General features: G+C 48.1%; 1 protein-coding gene across 2 annotated transcripts; it reads left to right on the forward strand.

The window, feature by feature from the left end:
* The first annotated feature begins 1,685 nt into the window (after positions 1-1,685).
* On the forward strand, positions 1,686-15,722 carry AHCY (adenosylhomocysteinase). Of its 2 annotated transcripts, none has more exons than XM_042980573.1 (10): positions 1,686-1,824; positions 7,441-7,631; positions 8,762-8,837; positions 10,301-10,450; positions 11,355-11,467; positions 11,907-12,114; positions 12,206-12,293; positions 12,387-12,504; positions 13,551-13,745; positions 14,775-15,722. In XM_042980573.1, the coding sequence occupies exons 1-10, from the start codon at positions 1,797-1,799 to the stop codon at positions 14,904-14,906; spliced, it is 1,299 nt and encodes a 432-aa protein (XP_042836507.1). In that variant the 5' UTR covers positions 1,686-1,796; the 3' UTR covers positions 14,907-15,722. The 2 variants fall into 2 exon arrangements, with proteins under 2 accessions (XP_042836507.1, XP_042836508.1); XM_042980574.1 differs by lacking the exon at positions 1,686-1,824 and adding an exon at positions 2,118-2,338.
* Positions 15,723-17,081: the final 1,359 nt, after the last annotated feature.

Consider the following 17,081-nt stretch of genomic DNA (forward strand, 5'->3'; position numbering starts at 1 on the left):
AATATATACAGCATGATTTCACTTACACAAAGGCAAAAACAGTCAAAACTAAACAATGTGCTGTATAGGGATAATCACATAGGTAGTAAAACCCGTTACGAAAAGCAAAGGAATTTAATAAGACAAAATTCATGGTAGTAATAACTGCAGGGGTGGGGAGCAGGGGCCTGTTATTGAGAAGGGAAACAGGTGGCTTTCAGGGCAAGGCAGTGTTTTATGGACACATGGACCAACTTGATAGAAGTGGTCACAACAGCCTTAAGTGTGGGTGAGATGGCACAGGCAGAAGGAGCAGAGTAAGAGGAAAAAGGAACATCAGCCCTTGAGAGCACTAGAGAAGAAGGAAGTTGCTAAGGTCAGAGAAGGAACTAAGTGAACAAGAATAACTACTGGGAGGAGAGACAGGAAAGTGGAAACCGAGGGCATGTTGTGTGTGTCGCTAGGAGCTGGGAATGCAGGCTGAGGCGCATCTGTTGGATTCAGCTAGGATCCCTGATGCCCTTAGCTGCAGAACTTTCAGCAGAGGCCTGGGGGTAGAGGCCACACACCTGAGAAATGAGTGGGAGGTGTGGAAGTGCAGATCCAGAAAGGGGCAACTCTGAAAAAGTTTGAGAAGGGGAGAAAGAAAATGGATAGCAGCTGGGGAATGGAGTGGGGGGGGGGGGGGGGCGGGGTTCCTTGAAAGATGTGAAAGGGTTTTCAGGTGGCCAGTTAAAATCACAAGTAGATACATTTTCACACCCATCAGGTCAACACAAATTTGTTAGGCTGACAAGTGACGACAGAGATGTGGAAAAACAGGCCCTCTCAAGATACTGCCAGTGGGAGGGTAAACGGTGAAACTACCTTGGAAAGCAATTTGGCAATATCTAGGAAAGTTACTAATGTGTCAGCCCATAAACTCCAGCTCTAGGTGCATTTCTGCGCCAGAGACACCCACACATGTGCACTAAGAAACAAGTACAGAAACGTCCATTGCTCCAGTATGTATGCAATAGCGATAGACTGTATATAACTTGAGCAAATAGAACAGATAAATTAATCATGTCATGTGTACAACGAAATAATATCCGGCAGCAAAAGCAAAAATAAATACATTTAAGCTATATACGTGACTTGTACAAACATAGTATTGACAGAAAAAAGCAAGTTGCAGAAGGCTAAGTACAGTATGGTACCATTTATATAAAAGTCAAATACAGAAAGAATTCTATGAAACGTTTGATTTACACATATGTAGTTAAAGTACTAAAATGCATACAAGTTTACCTAAACTAAGGATAGTGGTTACCTGGAGGGGAGCAGGGTGGAAGATCTGGGGTGTGCTAGGTACTTGACATATTGCAACGTTACGTATAATCCATGTGGTGTCATTTGGCCCATTTTACTAAAGAGAAAATTGCGGCTCAGGTAAGTGAACTGGTTAGAACGGCAGTTCCATTCAGTTTTGACTTCGGATTTCCAAGCTGAACGAATGAAAGAAAGAACGGCCTCAGGTTTGCTCTCAGGCCTCTCCCTGAGCTCCCTTCCAAACCCAGCGTGGACAAAAAACGGTTTTTCTCCCTAGCAGGGATCGAAGTCTGTTCCGGTCCCGGCCCCGCCCCCTTGCGTTGGGCCCCGCCCCGGACCACTCAGCTCTAGCGGGATCCTGAATATGCAAACTAGAGGAAGATATTTAAAGGCGCCGGCGCCACACACAGGTCCCTGCTCAGCGCCGCCCTTCCTGTGCGAGTCTGTAGCCCCAGGCCTGGCCCCTTTCGCCCGTGTTCACCATACTGTGCGGAAGCACTGTCAGCATGTCAGACAAACTGCCCTACAAAGTCGGTGAGTTTCCAGGAGTGCAGCCGGCCGGATCGACTCCGCGCCCGCTGGGGGCCTGTTGGGGAGGCGGCCGCGGGGCCGACGCGGGGCTCTCAGGACCCCTTGAATCGCTGGCTCGGCGCGATCGTGGTCGCGCGAGGCCACCTGGGGGCTGGAGTTCTCACGTCCCAGCGAGGCGGTAGTCAGAGGCGGCCACGGACTGCAAGTCCCGGCGTGCCGCGCGAGGCCCGGTGCAGCAGCGCGGGCTGCGGAGCCGCCAACTGGCGGCGTGTTGCGCTTGGAAGAGCCTGGGACTGGCGGGGACCGCGCACCTGGCCACGGCCTGGGACCTTTGGCACCTGCTGGGACCTACTCCAGGAGGCCACGATCCTGGCAGCTGGGTGGACCCGGACAAGTGCCCACCCCTCTCTGGGCCTCCTGTAGGGAAGGCGAGGGCAGTGGAGTCCCTCAGGCGTGGGAGGAGAGGCCTGGAGAGCGAGCCAGAGGACGGCACTAGGCCCCTCACAGGAGACTTTGGGTTCGTTACTCAACCTTTAGGGTCACTCTCCTGGCCGACAGTGACAGCCGTGCAGAGAATCTCTAAGAAAACTTGGAGTGCTTAGAAAAATCCTTGCAATTTATCAGTTAAACTGATAGTTAATGTTCACCGGGCAGTTTACTGTGGGATGGGCACCACCTTCTATCTTTATTGTAGATTAATTCATTTTGTTCTCACGACTTTTTTGGAGAAGGGACTGTTTCTCATTTTACGATGAGTATACTGAGACACAGGAATAAAGGTACCTTGCTCAGGATCTTACAGCTGTGAGTTGGTCTAGCAGGATATGAATGTAGGCCTTGTTTGCCTCTAAGCACACCTTTTCACCACTGTATATAAGTGAACACACCTGGAACAAACCTAATGAACCCTCAGCACAAACTTGTTCAGGCTGCTAGCAGTTTTTAAAGTAAATTCAAGACACCATTAGACCTGGAGAAAGGCATCAGTATTTATGGAGCACTTGCAGTGTATCTGCTGATTTGTGTGTTTACAAGATAACCTTTGGAGGTGGACTTTATCCCATTATACAGAGAAAGAAACTGAGGCACTAGTAGGATGGACTTGCAAAGATTCTGTAGAAATAGTAGCTTATCAAGTGGCCAGAATAGACCATTGTTCCCATGAAACTGAAGTACAGAAAGGTTAAGTCAAGGGCACATCAGTGCCTGAGCTAGAATGTGGGCTCCTCATACTGTGGAGAGATCAGCCGGTCAGCGTTGAGGGCATTGGGTTATGTGGGAGGAGGTAAGGCTGCATTTGGAAGTAGGGGAGTTGGGTGGATAGAATTGGAGGAAGGAAGCTGCCATCAGGAAAGGCATTTTATGCCAGACCTTGCCCATATCACATCTTTTTTTTTTTTTTTTTCCTTTTTTAAGTTTATTTACTTTGAGAGAGAGAACATGAGCAGGGGGGTGCAGAGAGGGGGAGAAAGAATCCTAAGCAGGCTCCACACTGCCAGCACAGAGCCCCATGCAGGGCTTGAACTCATGAACCGTGAGATCGTGACCCAAGCTGAAATCAAGAGTCAGATGCTTAACCTACTGATCTACCCAGGTACTCCCCACATCACATCTTTAATCCTCAGGGCTCATAGCAAGGTTAGAGATTATTATTTCCATTTTACAGATGAAGAAACAGGCTCAGAAAGGGTATTGGCTCTTCCTCTTGGTTTGCCCTAGATAGGTGCTCCTTCAACTTCTATAATTCCTTAGCAACCTGGGCACCAAAAAACCCCAGAACTTGGAACACTAGACCCTCCTCCGTGCCCTTGGAGTTGAAGGATCTATGGAAAACTCAGGGGCTGGCAAGCCTGTCATGAGGGCAAGTGAAGGAGTTATTTTTAGCTGGAGGAACCTGTGGTGGCTGAGGGGATGGAGCTTAGCAGGATAGGACAAAGCCTATTGTCTGCTATTGCTGGGCCCCTCCCATGATCTTTGATCCTTGAGAAGGGCCTCTGTCTGTAGCTCTGACACCTCTGCCTGGCCACCACCCCCACCTCTGCCATTGACTGGCTGTGGAACCTGGGGTAAACCCCTCTCTGGGCTCTTTCTTCATAGGTAGGTGCAAATACTGGGTTCCCATTTGTTTTGTTTCTTGCCACCCCTGTCTTGTGCCAGCCCCTTTCATGGACCCCCCTCTCATTCCTTTTTAACAACCAGGAATGGTTAGTAGATGTTTGCTTTTCTCTGTGCCAGGCCCTGCTGAGCTCTGGTGATAGAAAGGTGACTAGAGGATAAGTATAGGACAGACATGGATCTGGATAATGTCATGCTATTTTCTCCGTTTTGTGAGATCTGCACATTTATCTGTCTGCATGGCCACCTCCCCAGTTCTAGTCTTCCTCCTCCCTCTCTGGTCTCTTGCTCCATAGACACATGCAGCAACCAAAGGGGTCTTTTCAAAAGACAGATCTGGTCATGATACTCCCCTTAAAACTTTGGAGCTTCCCACCTCACTGGGACTAAAATCCTGACTCATCCTCTTACTCACTCTACCAGTAGAGTCACCCTGGTGCACTCTCTGTTCCTCCAGCAAGAATATATACACCAAGTTCTTTGTTGTTTCTAGGTTTTTGTTGAATATCTATTCTGTGCCAGATACTATATCAGGTGCTTGGGGAAGAGCCTTCCAAGCTAAGAGAATTGCTTGGATTAAAGCCCTTAAGTGGGAATGAATTTAGCTTCTCTGAAGGAAGGCCGTGTGGTTGAGCAGCTGGTGAGGAGAAAAAGGGTGGAGAGGTGGGGGAGAAGGGTGGGCAGTGAGTAGTTAGGATTTTATTCAAAAGTAAGGGCAAACCAGTGGAGATTTGTTTTTTACTTAAGCAGAAGAGTGGAGGTGATGTAACTTAAATTTTAAAACGCTTCTTCCTCTGGCTTCTGTGGGAAGAATAGCATGTGGGAGCAGGGAGACCAGTGAAGAGGCTGCTTCAGTGATCCAACGTGGCAAGATGTGTTGGGACGTTGCAGATGGGTTGGAAGGGGGCGAAAGGGGAAAAGAGGAATCAAGAAATCTTAAGGTTTTGTCTGGGGTGGCTGGTTGAATGGTGGTTTCATTTCCTAAAATGGGAAGGTTGGGGGAGTAAAAGTTTGGGAAGGAGGACCGGGAGTCCCAGGGGCTCAAACCCAACACATAATACATATAGCTGGTCATCCAAGTAGAGATGGTGAGTAGATAAGTTGGATTATAGGAGTCCTAAATTCAGGGGAGAAGTTTGGGCTTGAAGTTTGGGTAGGAGCCATTGCTGTAGGGAAGGTATTTAAAGCCTGTAATGTAATGCTCTTCTGGAAAGAGGGAGATGATGGAGCCCTGAGGGCTTGGAAACATTACAGTGAGTTATAGGAAAAGGAGCCTGGAAGGCAGGAAGAAAACCACAGAAGGATAGGCATAGAAGCCAAGAAAAGACAGGATTTCAGAAGGGGGGCAAAATTCATGGGAGCAGTGCTTCAGGGAGACACGTGAACATAGATAGTCGACCATTAGATGTAGGATTAGGCCAGTTTTGGGCGACCTTGGGAAGAACAGTTCACTGGAGTAGTGAGTTCTGCAAGGAGGTGAGAGTACATGGGATCAAGCCCCACCTAGCAGAGACCACTCTCTTGTACCAAAAGAATGCTTGGTGTGTAGCTACAGATGAGGACCAATGGATTCCATGGAGGAAACATGGCATAGCTCTGAATTCTTCTCAGTGAATTGTGAAGTGAGGTCATTAGTTGATGAGAGGCATTAGAGGTTTGGACAGAATGGAAAAGAAGAGTGAATTTACTATGAAAATGTGTTAGGATTGCGGAGTGTCCCCGTGAGACTTATGGTCTTCATATGGTGATTTTCCTCCTGCTGGACTCTCTGGCTTGGGTGCAGTGGAAGGTTGGGTTTAACCAGGGTGGGAGTTTTGCCAAGGAGTTCTCAGAGGAGACAGTGGAATCTGAACCTGTGGAAGAAGTTGAGAATAGGAAGGTGGTGTGGTGAGGGACTCTGGAAATTGGTAGGATTAATGCATTAGAGGTTCTGACCTGACTGACTGTACTCTTATTGGAGTTAGAGCTCCAGAGGGAGAGAGGATTGGAAAGATGGGACATGGCCAGAGTTGTTTGCTTGAAATCAAGGTTTTCAAAGGAGAGTAGCATTGGTAATGGCCTGCCAAGGTGGATGGGTGGGGGTGGGGCCAGAGGGTGATAGGGGAAGGGGGTTGTGTGTTGAGTCACTGTGGGAGTAAGTCCCTCCCATGGGGGAGGAATATTTCATCTCTGAATGCACAGTAGTTATACAGTAGGGGGCAGACTGTTTTAGTTTTATTATTTGTTATGAAATTCTCTACAGTCCTTTCCCTCCACCCACCACCTCTTTGGGCGATTGGCAGGATCCGAATTTCCCTAATAATAAAAATCACCAGGAGTCCCAGCTCTCTTCCTAGACCTATTGAATCTTTTTTCCTCAGGGAGATGTTACAAGTATGCCTGATGACTGTATCGGGGAAGTTTGCAACCACTGACCTACAGAATGGGTTGGTGTGGCTGGGAGAGAAAGAGGGTGAGATTATTAGGAGAGTATTGAGATGGTGAGAGAGCATTATAGTATCCTTCTTCCTGTCTGAGAATTTGGACAAATTTGAAACATTTGGGGTGGCAGATAGAAGCCAAAACTTAACCCTCATAACTAATAGCATCAAAGCCAGAGGGTGTAGATTAGGGTTGAAGTCCGATGATCCTGCTAACAAAAGGCCAAATTCAGTAGTTACTCTCCAGGTACAGGCAAGGTGAGCTTAGGTAGGTATGGAAAAACTGCTTCCTGTAGGCTGGCTGGCTGCTGCTTGCTTGCAGAAGAAGGGAGAGCTGAACTGAGCATGCCCTTTGTTCCTCTCAAGTTTACCAATCAGACAAGGCACTCTGCTTCCCTTAGGGCAGAGAGGCCAAGAGTGTTAGTTACACAGGTGAGTTTCCTCCAAGTGGAAAGAAATCAGTCTTGGGGAAACAGCATTTTCATATGGTCAAGGAAATGAAGCAAATGTGTTGAGCCCAAGGCGTTGGAGGAAGTCACTGAGAATGATGACTTGGAAGATGGAGCACAAGGAGCTACAGTCTTTAGGAAATGAGGAGGTTGGTAGGTGGCAGCAGAAAGGGTAGTGGGAGGTACGTATAGGTTGATAGCTAATTAAAAAAAATTTTTTTTAAATCTTTATTTATTTTTGAGAGAGGGAGAGAGAGAGAGAGAGTGCGAGCCGGGGAGGAACAGAGAGAGAGGGAGACACAGAATCCAAAGCAGGCTCCAGGCTCGAGCTGTCAGCACAGAGTCCGACATGGGGCTGGAACTCCTGAACCGTGAGATCATGACCTGAGCTGAAGTCAGACGCTCAACCAACTGCGCCACCCAGGCACCCCGATAGCTAATTTTTAAGGGACACTTACCTGCCTTGTAATTTTCACATACCTGTGTGATTCTTTGATTAAATGTGTTCTCTCACAAGGCTGTGAGCTGCCTAATTTAGTGTTTTGTGTCCACAAGTGGATAAGTGAGAGTGGTGGTGCTTTGTGGTTGGTGGGATGAGGCGGCTCATGGAAATCCCGTCCACCTTGGCCCTGCAGCCGACATCAGCCTGGCCGCCTGGGGACGCAAGGCCCTGGACATCGCGGAGAATGAAATGCCGGGTCTGATGCGTATGAGGGAGATGTACTCAGCCTCCAAGCCGCTGAAGGGCGCCCGCATCGCTGGCTGTCTACACATGACTGTGGAGACAGCTGTCCTCATTGAGACCCTTGTAGCTCTGGGTGCTGAGGTGAGTCCCTTGGCATTTCTGGTGTGGGGGCAGGGGAAGTCCAATGTGATGTCCCTTCCGGTTGGCAGAGGCTCCAAGCTTGTCACAGTGCCACCACCCTTTGTGGTGACTATTGTTATGCATATTTCCTCCCTGACTGGGAAGATAGTTTCTGAGTTCCCTCAATTCACATCTTCCTGATCGAGGAGCTCTGGTAGGAAAAACTCAACACCAAGGGCCTACTGAGTCATCTAAGGACTGGTTCTCATTGGCCCTCCCAGGGTCATGTGCCTGCCATGGACCAAACATGGTGCCAGCAGGATGGTGTGCTCTGATTGTTTCAGCCTGGGTTATAAGTACCAACAGCTGGCAGCTCTTCCAATCTGTCTGGGAGTTTTGGAGTAAGATGGTTTCCCAAGATGGGGCAGGGAAGAGCAGCCAAAACCAACTGAGTACACCAAGGCTCATTCCTTGGACCTCTTATTTCAACATTCACACCCAGTGATGTGATTTTGTGGCCTTAGATACTGTCTGTATGGTGCTGACTCCCAAATATATGTGTTAGCCTGGACTTCTCCCTGAAACTCCAGACTTCTATATCCGGCAGCTGATGTGTCAGTCCTCTCCACTTAGAGATCTAGTAGACTTCTGAACCTCAACATGGCCACACTCATGATTTCCTATTCCCCTCTTCTTCCTTCAGTCTTCCTCATGTAAGTAAATGGAAACACCAGCCTTCTAGAACCTGGGATCATCCCTGACTCCTCTTTCTCTCTCACCCCAACAACTAATCCTGCAGCAAATTCTGTCCTCTCAACCTTCAGAATGTACCCACCTTCTCCTCTACTGCTACCATTGTGTTTCTTGCTGAATTCTTACAGCAGCTTTTTCACTTGTCTCCTTGCTTCCCGGTGGAGCCATTTACCCTCCACACAGTACCACGTGATGTTTTAAAGCCTAAATCAGGTCTTGTCAATGCTCTGTCTCCCATCTACTCATCAGTTGTCCCTAGCCTATGGTTGAAGAGTCAGCTGGGACTAGATCCTGAGCCTCTCCCTTCTCTGTCCACGGCTTTGCTTTATCCCTGTCCCGTGATCCCAGTACTTCTGAGCTGTCTGTGACCAGCGGCCCTGTCTTGTTGGCTGTTGTAGGTGCAGTGGTCCAGCTGCAACATCTTCTCTACCCAGGACCATGCGGCGGCTGCCATTGCCAAGGCTGGCATTCCTGGTGAGTCTTGTTTGTTGCTAGGGGTTGTGAGAATGCATGAAGGGGCTCTGCTTCTCCCTGTTTGGTTCACTGACTCCTACTGTGGCAGGTTTTCCCATGGCAGGGGAGAGAAGTCATGGTCGTAGAATTCTAGTCTAGTGATTTAAGGAAAGAGTTGTTTTGTCCCACTATCATCTAAAATCCTATGGAATGCACTTACTGGCCCATCTCAAATCATGTAACCTGGAAGGGTGGGATCTTATGGTTGGGAACCACACGATGTTACAGAGAGGAAGTTCCTTAAAGGAAAGATGTAGGTCTATTTCCAAAAGAATCAGGGAGGGATACTGGGTAGAAAAAGAGCCTCAGAGGTCCATTGCCTAGGGTCTGATGGTCTAGGAACCTGAGGAAAGACTATCACAAGCTGCTAGAGAAACAGGCACACATCTGCCAGGGCTTGGGGAGGGGAGTGGTTAGCTCTGATGGTGATTAAATAGGACATTCACAATTCCTTCTAACCAGCCATACGTAGAAGGAAATGGATGGAGGAGGACCGTTCCAGACCCTGGACTGTCATGTCTTCCCCTGCTCCTCAGCCTTATTTGGGCTCCATGACCCTTCTCTGGGAAGAGCCTTGTTTTCAAGACCATTGTCTGCTTTAGTCTGGGGGAGTGGCATCTGGGCCTCCTTGGCCACTGTTGTTTGCTCACAGGAGATTCTTGAGAGGCCCATACCAGTGTCCCAGTCTAGGCTGGCAGTCAGGAGTCCTGGATTCCGATGTCTGTTCTGGAATGCCCATGCTGTGTGACCTAGGCACATCTTTGCTCCTCTCTGAGCTGTAAATGATGGGTGATAGTAATGCCTGCCTCAGAGTGTTTCTGTGAGGAAAAACTAGATGGTGTATAAGGCAGTCAGAATAATGTCTGGCACAGAGAAAGTGCTCTATGCATAGTAGCTGCTATTTGTCACTTTTTGGCCAGACTTAGCCTGGGACAACCTACCACAGAGACTGCTGGGCAGTGCAGAATGACTCTTGGACCTTGGCTCATGGGTCCACTTGAGTGTGGGTCAGTAACGCTGTAGCACCTTTATCCCAGCAGTAGGCATTGTGGGTGGGAGCCCTGGTCACTAGGTTGAGGTCCCAGTTGCTGAGGCCCAGACAGAAAGTGGTAAGGAGGGAAATAATTATTTCCAGATACCTATATCTTGACCTCCATCTCACTTAATCAGTACCATTGGAGGTGAGGAAACTGAGGCTCACAGAGGTGAAGTGATTTGCTCAGTCACTCAGCTGGTGAGTGTAGAACCAAGATTTGCACTCAGATCTATCTGGTTCTAAGTTGTGTTCTTTTCATTGCCTGAGTCCTCAGAAGGGCTGGAGGTGGGAATTAGGTAGGTTACGTTGGCCCTGCTCAGGTGGTTTCCTGGAGCAGGCACCAGTGGGGAAGGCCAGGCCCTGATGTGCTGTGCCACTCAAACTCCAGTGTACGCTTGGAAGGGTGAAACAGATGAGGAGTACCTGTGGTGCATTGAGCAGACGCTGTACTTCAAGGACGGGCCCCTCAACATGATTCTGGATGATGGAGGTGACCTCACGAACCTCATTCACACCAAGTACCCACAGCTCCTGTCAGGTAAGTGCGGCAGGTGGGTGGGCAGGGTGTTGGTGGTTCTTGCCTATGCGAAAGCAGCAGGGCTGGCAGGACTCCCTACTGCCTCGAGCAGCAGATTCTGTGGAAGATGGGAGGATGGCAGGCTCCTGCAGACATGCTGGGGCCTGGCCTCCTGATTTCTGATGGTGTGGGGCTAGGTGGTGGTGGGTGGGGTGGGGCGGGGGGTGAGGGGAGGCCTGGCTAAGGTCTGGTTCAAGGGCAAGCATAGGCCAGGGCGGGGAACAACTGGGAAGGAGTCAGTTTTGCTAAAAGCAGTGTGGGGAGGAATGTAGAGGAGGTAGTGAGTGCAAAGGCCCTGAGGCAGGAAAGGATGGACTATTCAGGAAACAGAAAGGAAGTCAGCATGGCAGCTTCCTTCACTGGGTAGAGTTGCAGGATGTGGCTGGAACTTTAATCAGATTCAACAGACCAAGAGAGAAGAGTTGGGCTTGATCCTGAGAGCAAAGAGAAGTGAGTGGATGGTATTTAAAAGATTTCTCTGAAAATATATACGTTAAAAATGACTGCTGGCCCGTGTAGAAAATGGGTCATGGCTGGGAGACCATGCAAGAGATGATGGTGGTGGGGACTAGGGCAGTGGCAGCAGGAATGGAAAGCTTGGGATTGCTGGGAGATGGAATCCTTTGGCCTGATGATGGTGGTGGCTCTTCTTGCCTGCTAGTCTGGAGGATTGGGTGACTATGGTATCAGTCATGGAAATGGGAACTCAGAAAGAGGAGCAGCTTTGGGGGGTAAAGATGAGGAATTTGGGTGAGTTGAGGTGTGGGTTTTCTGAGGCTCTTGTGGCCTCATCCCAGAGGCACCCCGTTGATCCCTTGGGAAGTCCCTTCCTGGCCTTGGGCTCATTCCCTCCGTTCTTTTTCAGGCATCCGAGGCATTTCTGAAGAGACCACAACAGGGGTCCACAACCTATACAAGATGGTGGCTAACGGGAAGTTGAAGGTGCCTGCCATCAACGTCAATGACTCTGTCACCAAGGTGAGTCCGTGCGTCAGTGTCGTGTTCAGCTGTTGGTTCCCATTGCAGCTTAGTAGCCTCTGAAGAAAGGTCCCTGGGAAGGCTGCAGGCTAGGGACTTAGCCTTCATTTGAGGGGGGTAAGGGAGTTATAACTGAGGGTAATAAGTCCATTAAAGAGGGAAAGAACTGTACAGTGAGTTTTAGGGCTGGGCACCAAGAGCTTGAAAGTGAAGCAGGTTCTAAGCAAGTCTCTCCTAGCAGTTGATCCTTAGGAAGCCTTCTAGACTGGCATAGGCTAGGGAGAACGTCTTGGGCTAATCAGAGCAAGGGGCATATGAGTGCATTAGCTGGTGGGAAAAAGTGATCAGTCCAAGACCCACTAGGCCAGGATGCTGAGAGTAGGTCTGAGGCCCAGGGGCCTTGCCTGCCCCCATCACCCCTTTGCCCCTCTTCTTTCAGAGCAAGTTTGACAACCTGTATGGCTGCCGGGAGTCTCTTATAGATGGCATCAAGCGGGCCACAGATGTGATGATTGCAGGCAAGGTGGCAGTGGTAGCCGGCTATGGCGATGTGGGCAAAGGTTGTGCCCAGGCCCTGAGGGGTTTTGGGGCCCGCGTCATCATCACGGAGATCGACCCCATCAATGCACTGCAGGCTGCCATGGAGGGTATGACAGGGCGAGGGTTGGCTGTCAGCCACTGGGGCCAGAGGAGGGTCAGGGCCACCCTGGATGACCCGTGGACACCGTCTCTGCACAGGCTATGAGGTGACCACTATGGATGAGGCTTGTCAGGAGGGCAACATATTTGTCACCACCACGGGCTGTACTGACATCATCCTTGGCCGGTAGGTGCCAGGTTGGGGATCTCAGGGAGCAAAGGAGGCTTAGGGCTGCTCTTTGTCCCTGACGGTCTTCCATGGGTTGGCACTCCCCAATAGGCACTTTGAGCAGATGAAAGATGATGCCATTGTGTGTAACATCGGACACTTTGATGTAGAGATTGATGTCAAGTGGCTGAACGAAAATGCTGTGGAGAAGGTGAACATCAAGCCCCAGGTGAGAAGCCTTAGCAGGGTGGGCAGATGGGAGACTGTGGGGGACATGACTGTGGGCTAGTCACCAAGAAGGGTAGATGAGCAGGCTGTGGCAACCTGGGCAGTGGGATGAGGGAGGAAGAGAGCCCGGTTTCAGGGCCACTTAAAATCTTAGGGTGACACCAAGACATCCCCATTTTTTAAAGCACCCAAGATGATTCTGCTGGGCAGCCAATGTTGAGCACCACTCCATTCAACTTTTATTTAGCATGGTGGTCGAGAACATGGGATCTGTCCTCAAAATGTCCAGGCTCAAACTGCAGCAACTTAACCCTTTATTTATTGATTTTTTAAAAGTTTATTTATTTTGAGAGAGCACTCACATGCACATGCACACACATGCACTCACACGAGTGGGGGAGGGGGAGAGAGAATCCCAAGCAGGCTCTGCACTGTCAGCACTGAGCCTAGTGTAGGGGCTCAATCTCATGACCTGTGATATCATGATCTGAGCTGAAATCAAGAGTCGGATGGATGCTAACCAACTGAGCCACCAAGGTGCTCCACAACTTAATCCTTTAGTTTCTCTTAACTTCTTTAGTTTAACTTCAGTTTCTCTATCTGTGAAATGGGGATAATAATAGTACTTATAGGGTTGTTATTAGAATCAGATGTGATAAGTACACACACACACACACACACACACACACACACACACATATAGTTTGTGTATGTTCTTAGCCTGTGGAATTAATGATAATTATTAGCTAATACTTACCAAGTGCTTACTATCTGCCAAGCCATATGTCAAGTACTTTACTTGTTCAGCTCATTAAATTCTCACAGCAGACCCATGAGATCTCTAGCTCAGAGTTGCTTAATAAATATTAGCTCTTATTAATTATGAGTGCCACCCACTTGCTGGAGGTTGTTCTAGGACAGTCCAGGCCCTTCACAGACACTATTGGAGGCAGGAAGGCCTTTCTGAACAACAGGGTAGGATAAGGCAGTGGTGGACATTGGCAACAGTGCCCTACCAACCCTCACTGCTGCTTTGCCCACTTGCAGGTGGATCGCTACTGGCTGAAAAATGGGCGCCGTGTCATCCTGTTGGCTGAAGGCCGGCTGGTCAACCTGGGCTGTGCCATGGGCCACCCCAGCTTTGTGATGAGCAACTCATTCACCAACCAGGTGCTGGCACAGATAGAGTTGTGGACTCACCCTGACAAGTACCCTGTTGGGGTCCACTTCTTGCCCAAGAAGGTGGGTTTGCATCTCTACCCTCTTAGAGGTCCTCACAGTGTCCTCCACAGGGCAGAAATCATTCTCTACATTTAACAGAGGAGGAAACTGAGGCCCAAAGCAGGGTATGACTCCCAGTGAGTCGCTGTCGTCATCTGAAGGTTTGACTGGGTTGGAAGATCCACTTCATGTCCATGTTGGCAGGTCTCAATTCCTCACCACATGGGTCTATCTGCATAGGGTTGCTTAAGTGTCGTGATGAGATGGCAGCTGGTCTTCCCCCTAGAGTGAATGATCCACAGGAAAGCAAAGGGGGAAGCTGCAAGTGCCTTTTAGGACCTTGTCTCCAAGTCCCATGACATCATTTCTGCTTTATTCTGTTCATTAGAAGTAAGCCACTCAAAGGGTGAGGAATTGGGCTCTACCTCGTGATGGAAAGGATATTATGAATTTATGGACAAAGAACTTAAGGATATATTTTAAAACAGTCACAACCATTTTAATCTAAAAAGGAAGTCTTGGCTATGTAACAGAGGAGTCTAAGATTCAGACACTGGATCCAGGGATTCGTCTTTCTCTTTGCCTTGACTGTTTTCTTCTTTACATTCACTTCATCTGTCAAATAGACTTGCCACTGGTGAGCCGAGACTGATATTCTCACTGTTTAAGATTCCCTCCCTTTTTAGGAATTGAACAGTCCTTGTCTCTACCTGTCATAGAATATATGTTCTGTCCATAGATATATTCCAGAGGAGCATTTGGTTAGTTGCTTGTGTTGGTGGAGGGTGAGGAAAGAGATGTAGTTGATGGTCCAACCAGGGATAGTTGGAGGGGAGTATGTAGCATGGTTCCCTCTTGAGTAAAGGGAGCCGGGCAGCCAGAAACAACACATCCGCTGAACTGGCTGTGAGGATAGAATGAGGTAGTATTTGTAACACATATGACAGATAACTCCCACAGAATACTTCTTGTCTCTATTGGTAGCTGGATGCAGGTACGGGGTCGCACAGCATGGCACTGATTCTAGGTCTTCCCTGTGTTTTTCTCCAGCTGGATGAAGCAGTAGCTGAAGCCCACCTGGGTAAGCTGAATGTGAAGCTGACCAAGCTGACTGAGAAGCAGGCCAAGTACCTAGGCTTGTCCCGTGATGGCCCTTTCAAGCCTGATCATTACCGCTACTGAGAACCAGGCTGTAGTTTGCCTTATAGTTGCTCGCTATAAGGTGCTGGCCTTGCTGGGGTTCCACTTCTCTTCATCAAGAGCAAATGGCACCAACTTTGAAATAGGTTTGCTAATGTCCCCCATTGACTTCCTGGGGCTGGTCACTCAGTCTTTAACCTCTGCTGCTGCATCTCGCATACTGCTTCAAGTGTGGCATCGTGAATTGAGAAGCCCCTTCTGAAGCCCTGGTCATGATAGAGGTACACAGGAGATAACCGTAGGGAGCCATGAGCAGAGGGGTTTTGGAACTGCTCACTCAGTCAGTCCTTACTTAGGTTAGAAGTTGGCAGTGGTAGTCACAAAACCCATGCACTTTTCCATCTAGGCCCTCCCCTGACCTATGGCCTTTATATTCATGTTCTAATTTACTGGTTCACTGGTTCCTCAGCCCATGACTGATGAGAATGAACTATATCAAAGGGCAGGGAGGAACTCTTGGGAGTTTGTCCCTGAGAGCCTGGCTTAGTGCTGGACATTCTATTGTTTAAGAGGTTTCTCAGAACAGTGAGGTCAGTACTTTCAGTTCCTATTTTACAGAGGTTAGAATATAGTGTTATAGGAAAACCAAAAAAGGACAAGAGATGTGACAGCCAGAAGTTGAGAGAGGCCAGAGAATCATAAAAGCAGGCAGAGATCTGCCACCTCTTTGTAACATGATGGCTCCTATCACAACCCTGGATCAAAAATATTAATTTGGTTTATAATGTTTAATTAATGTTTATAATGTTAAAAGAGAGCAAGAAAGTGGGTAAATTAAAAATTTGGTGCCTAAAAGAATTTTGAGTCTTTATTATATAGGTAATCCACAGCCAACAATATATGGCATGAGTAAGGAGTAATAATAGTTCTGTGCTGATGAAGGCGAGGGGTTGTTCTGCAGTGTAGGGTGATAACGGCTGCAGATAAACTCTTGGGCTTGGAAGAATGAGTAAAGTGAAGAGAGAACTCTGTCTCTTCAGGTATGTCTCTTATTAAAAGCCTGTTTTTTTAACCTAAAGACTATCATTTAATAGGTGAATTTAGCCCACTTATATTTATTATAATCTCTATTCATATTTTTTCCTCTATCTTATATTTTTCTGTTCCAATTCATATTTCCTTTTCTCCCCATTTACACTTTGGGTTGATCCAGTTCTCCTCTCCTGTCTCCTGTGTGTGTAGGTGGGGGAGGGACTATTATTTATTGAGTACCTACTGGATGCTGGGTATTTTGTAGTTGATTTTCTTTATTCTCACAACAAGCTTAGTAATAATGTTATCCTAATCTTATGGATAAGAGTGAAGACTCATAGAGGTTAAGTGTCTTTCCTAAAATTTGTAAGAGGCCACTTAAAGGAAATTGAACTTCTTCCTATTTGCCTAAGTGTTCATATATTAAACTCTGTGCTGGTCTTGGAAATCAAAGCAAAATAAGAACCCACCTGGAAAGGGTAACTGGAGACTATTCTCAGGTTCATCCACTGGATGGAGGGCCTGCTGTGGATACTGGGATGTTTGAGACCTGACCCTAGCCTTTTGGGATCTCGAGGTAGAGGGAGAATGCACACACAAGAGAGTTTTGCCATCTCCTGGCACTTCTTTTTCTCTGCCCAGCTTTAGAATTCAGTCTCTGGCAGCAGTAGGAGAAAGGCAGCAGAGAAGAGGTGATGCTTGAAATGGATTTTGAAAGAACTGATGATTTTTAACTGGAGGAATTGAAGGTGAGGGCATTCTAGGCAGAAGAACAGCTTAAGCAAGAGTGAGTTGTGGGGATGGGGTAGGGAAGAGTTGTCTGGCTATACTATAGTGGGAGATATGAGGTAAGGGGCTAGAAAGATGGCCTGGGGGACAGGCAGAATAGGCCTCAAACACTAAGATGAGACCTGGTTTTAATCCTTGAGCTGCACAGACTCCCGAAATGTCCCTATTTGACTGAACATTCCACAAATATGGTTTGTTCATTTTTGTATTTTTGGCCTCTGGCTATGAGGTGGTATTATTTCCCATGTTACTAATGAGGACAGAGGTTCAGAGGGGCCAAGCAGCCTGACCCAAGATGATGTAACAATAAGTTACTTGCATATATGATGCGATTCCACCGTAAATAACTGTACAAATTTTGGTACTTCAACAATTACCAATAACAAATGATATAGG

This window comes from Panthera tigris, chromosome A3 (genome assembly GCF_018350195.1).
Source record: "Panthera tigris isolate Pti1 chromosome A3, P.tigris_Pti1_mat1.1, whole genome shotgun sequence".
Classification (NCBI taxonomy): domain Eukaryota; kingdom Metazoa; phylum Chordata; class Mammalia; order Carnivora; family Felidae; genus Panthera; species Panthera tigris.

Bases quoted from the DNA above. Each gene is read 5' to 3' on its own strand.
- AHCY (XM_042980573.1), top strand. From the start codon at position 1,797: ATGTCAGACAAACTGCCCTACAAAGTCG. The intron at 12,115-12,205 runs GTATGACAGGGC...GTCTCTGCACAG, and splicing joins ACTGCAGGCTGCCATGGAGG to GCTATGAGGTGACCACTATG. The intron at 12,505-13,550 runs GTGAGAAGCCTT...GCCCACTTGCAG, and splicing joins AGGTGAACATCAAGCCCCAG to GTGGATCGCTACTGGCTGAA.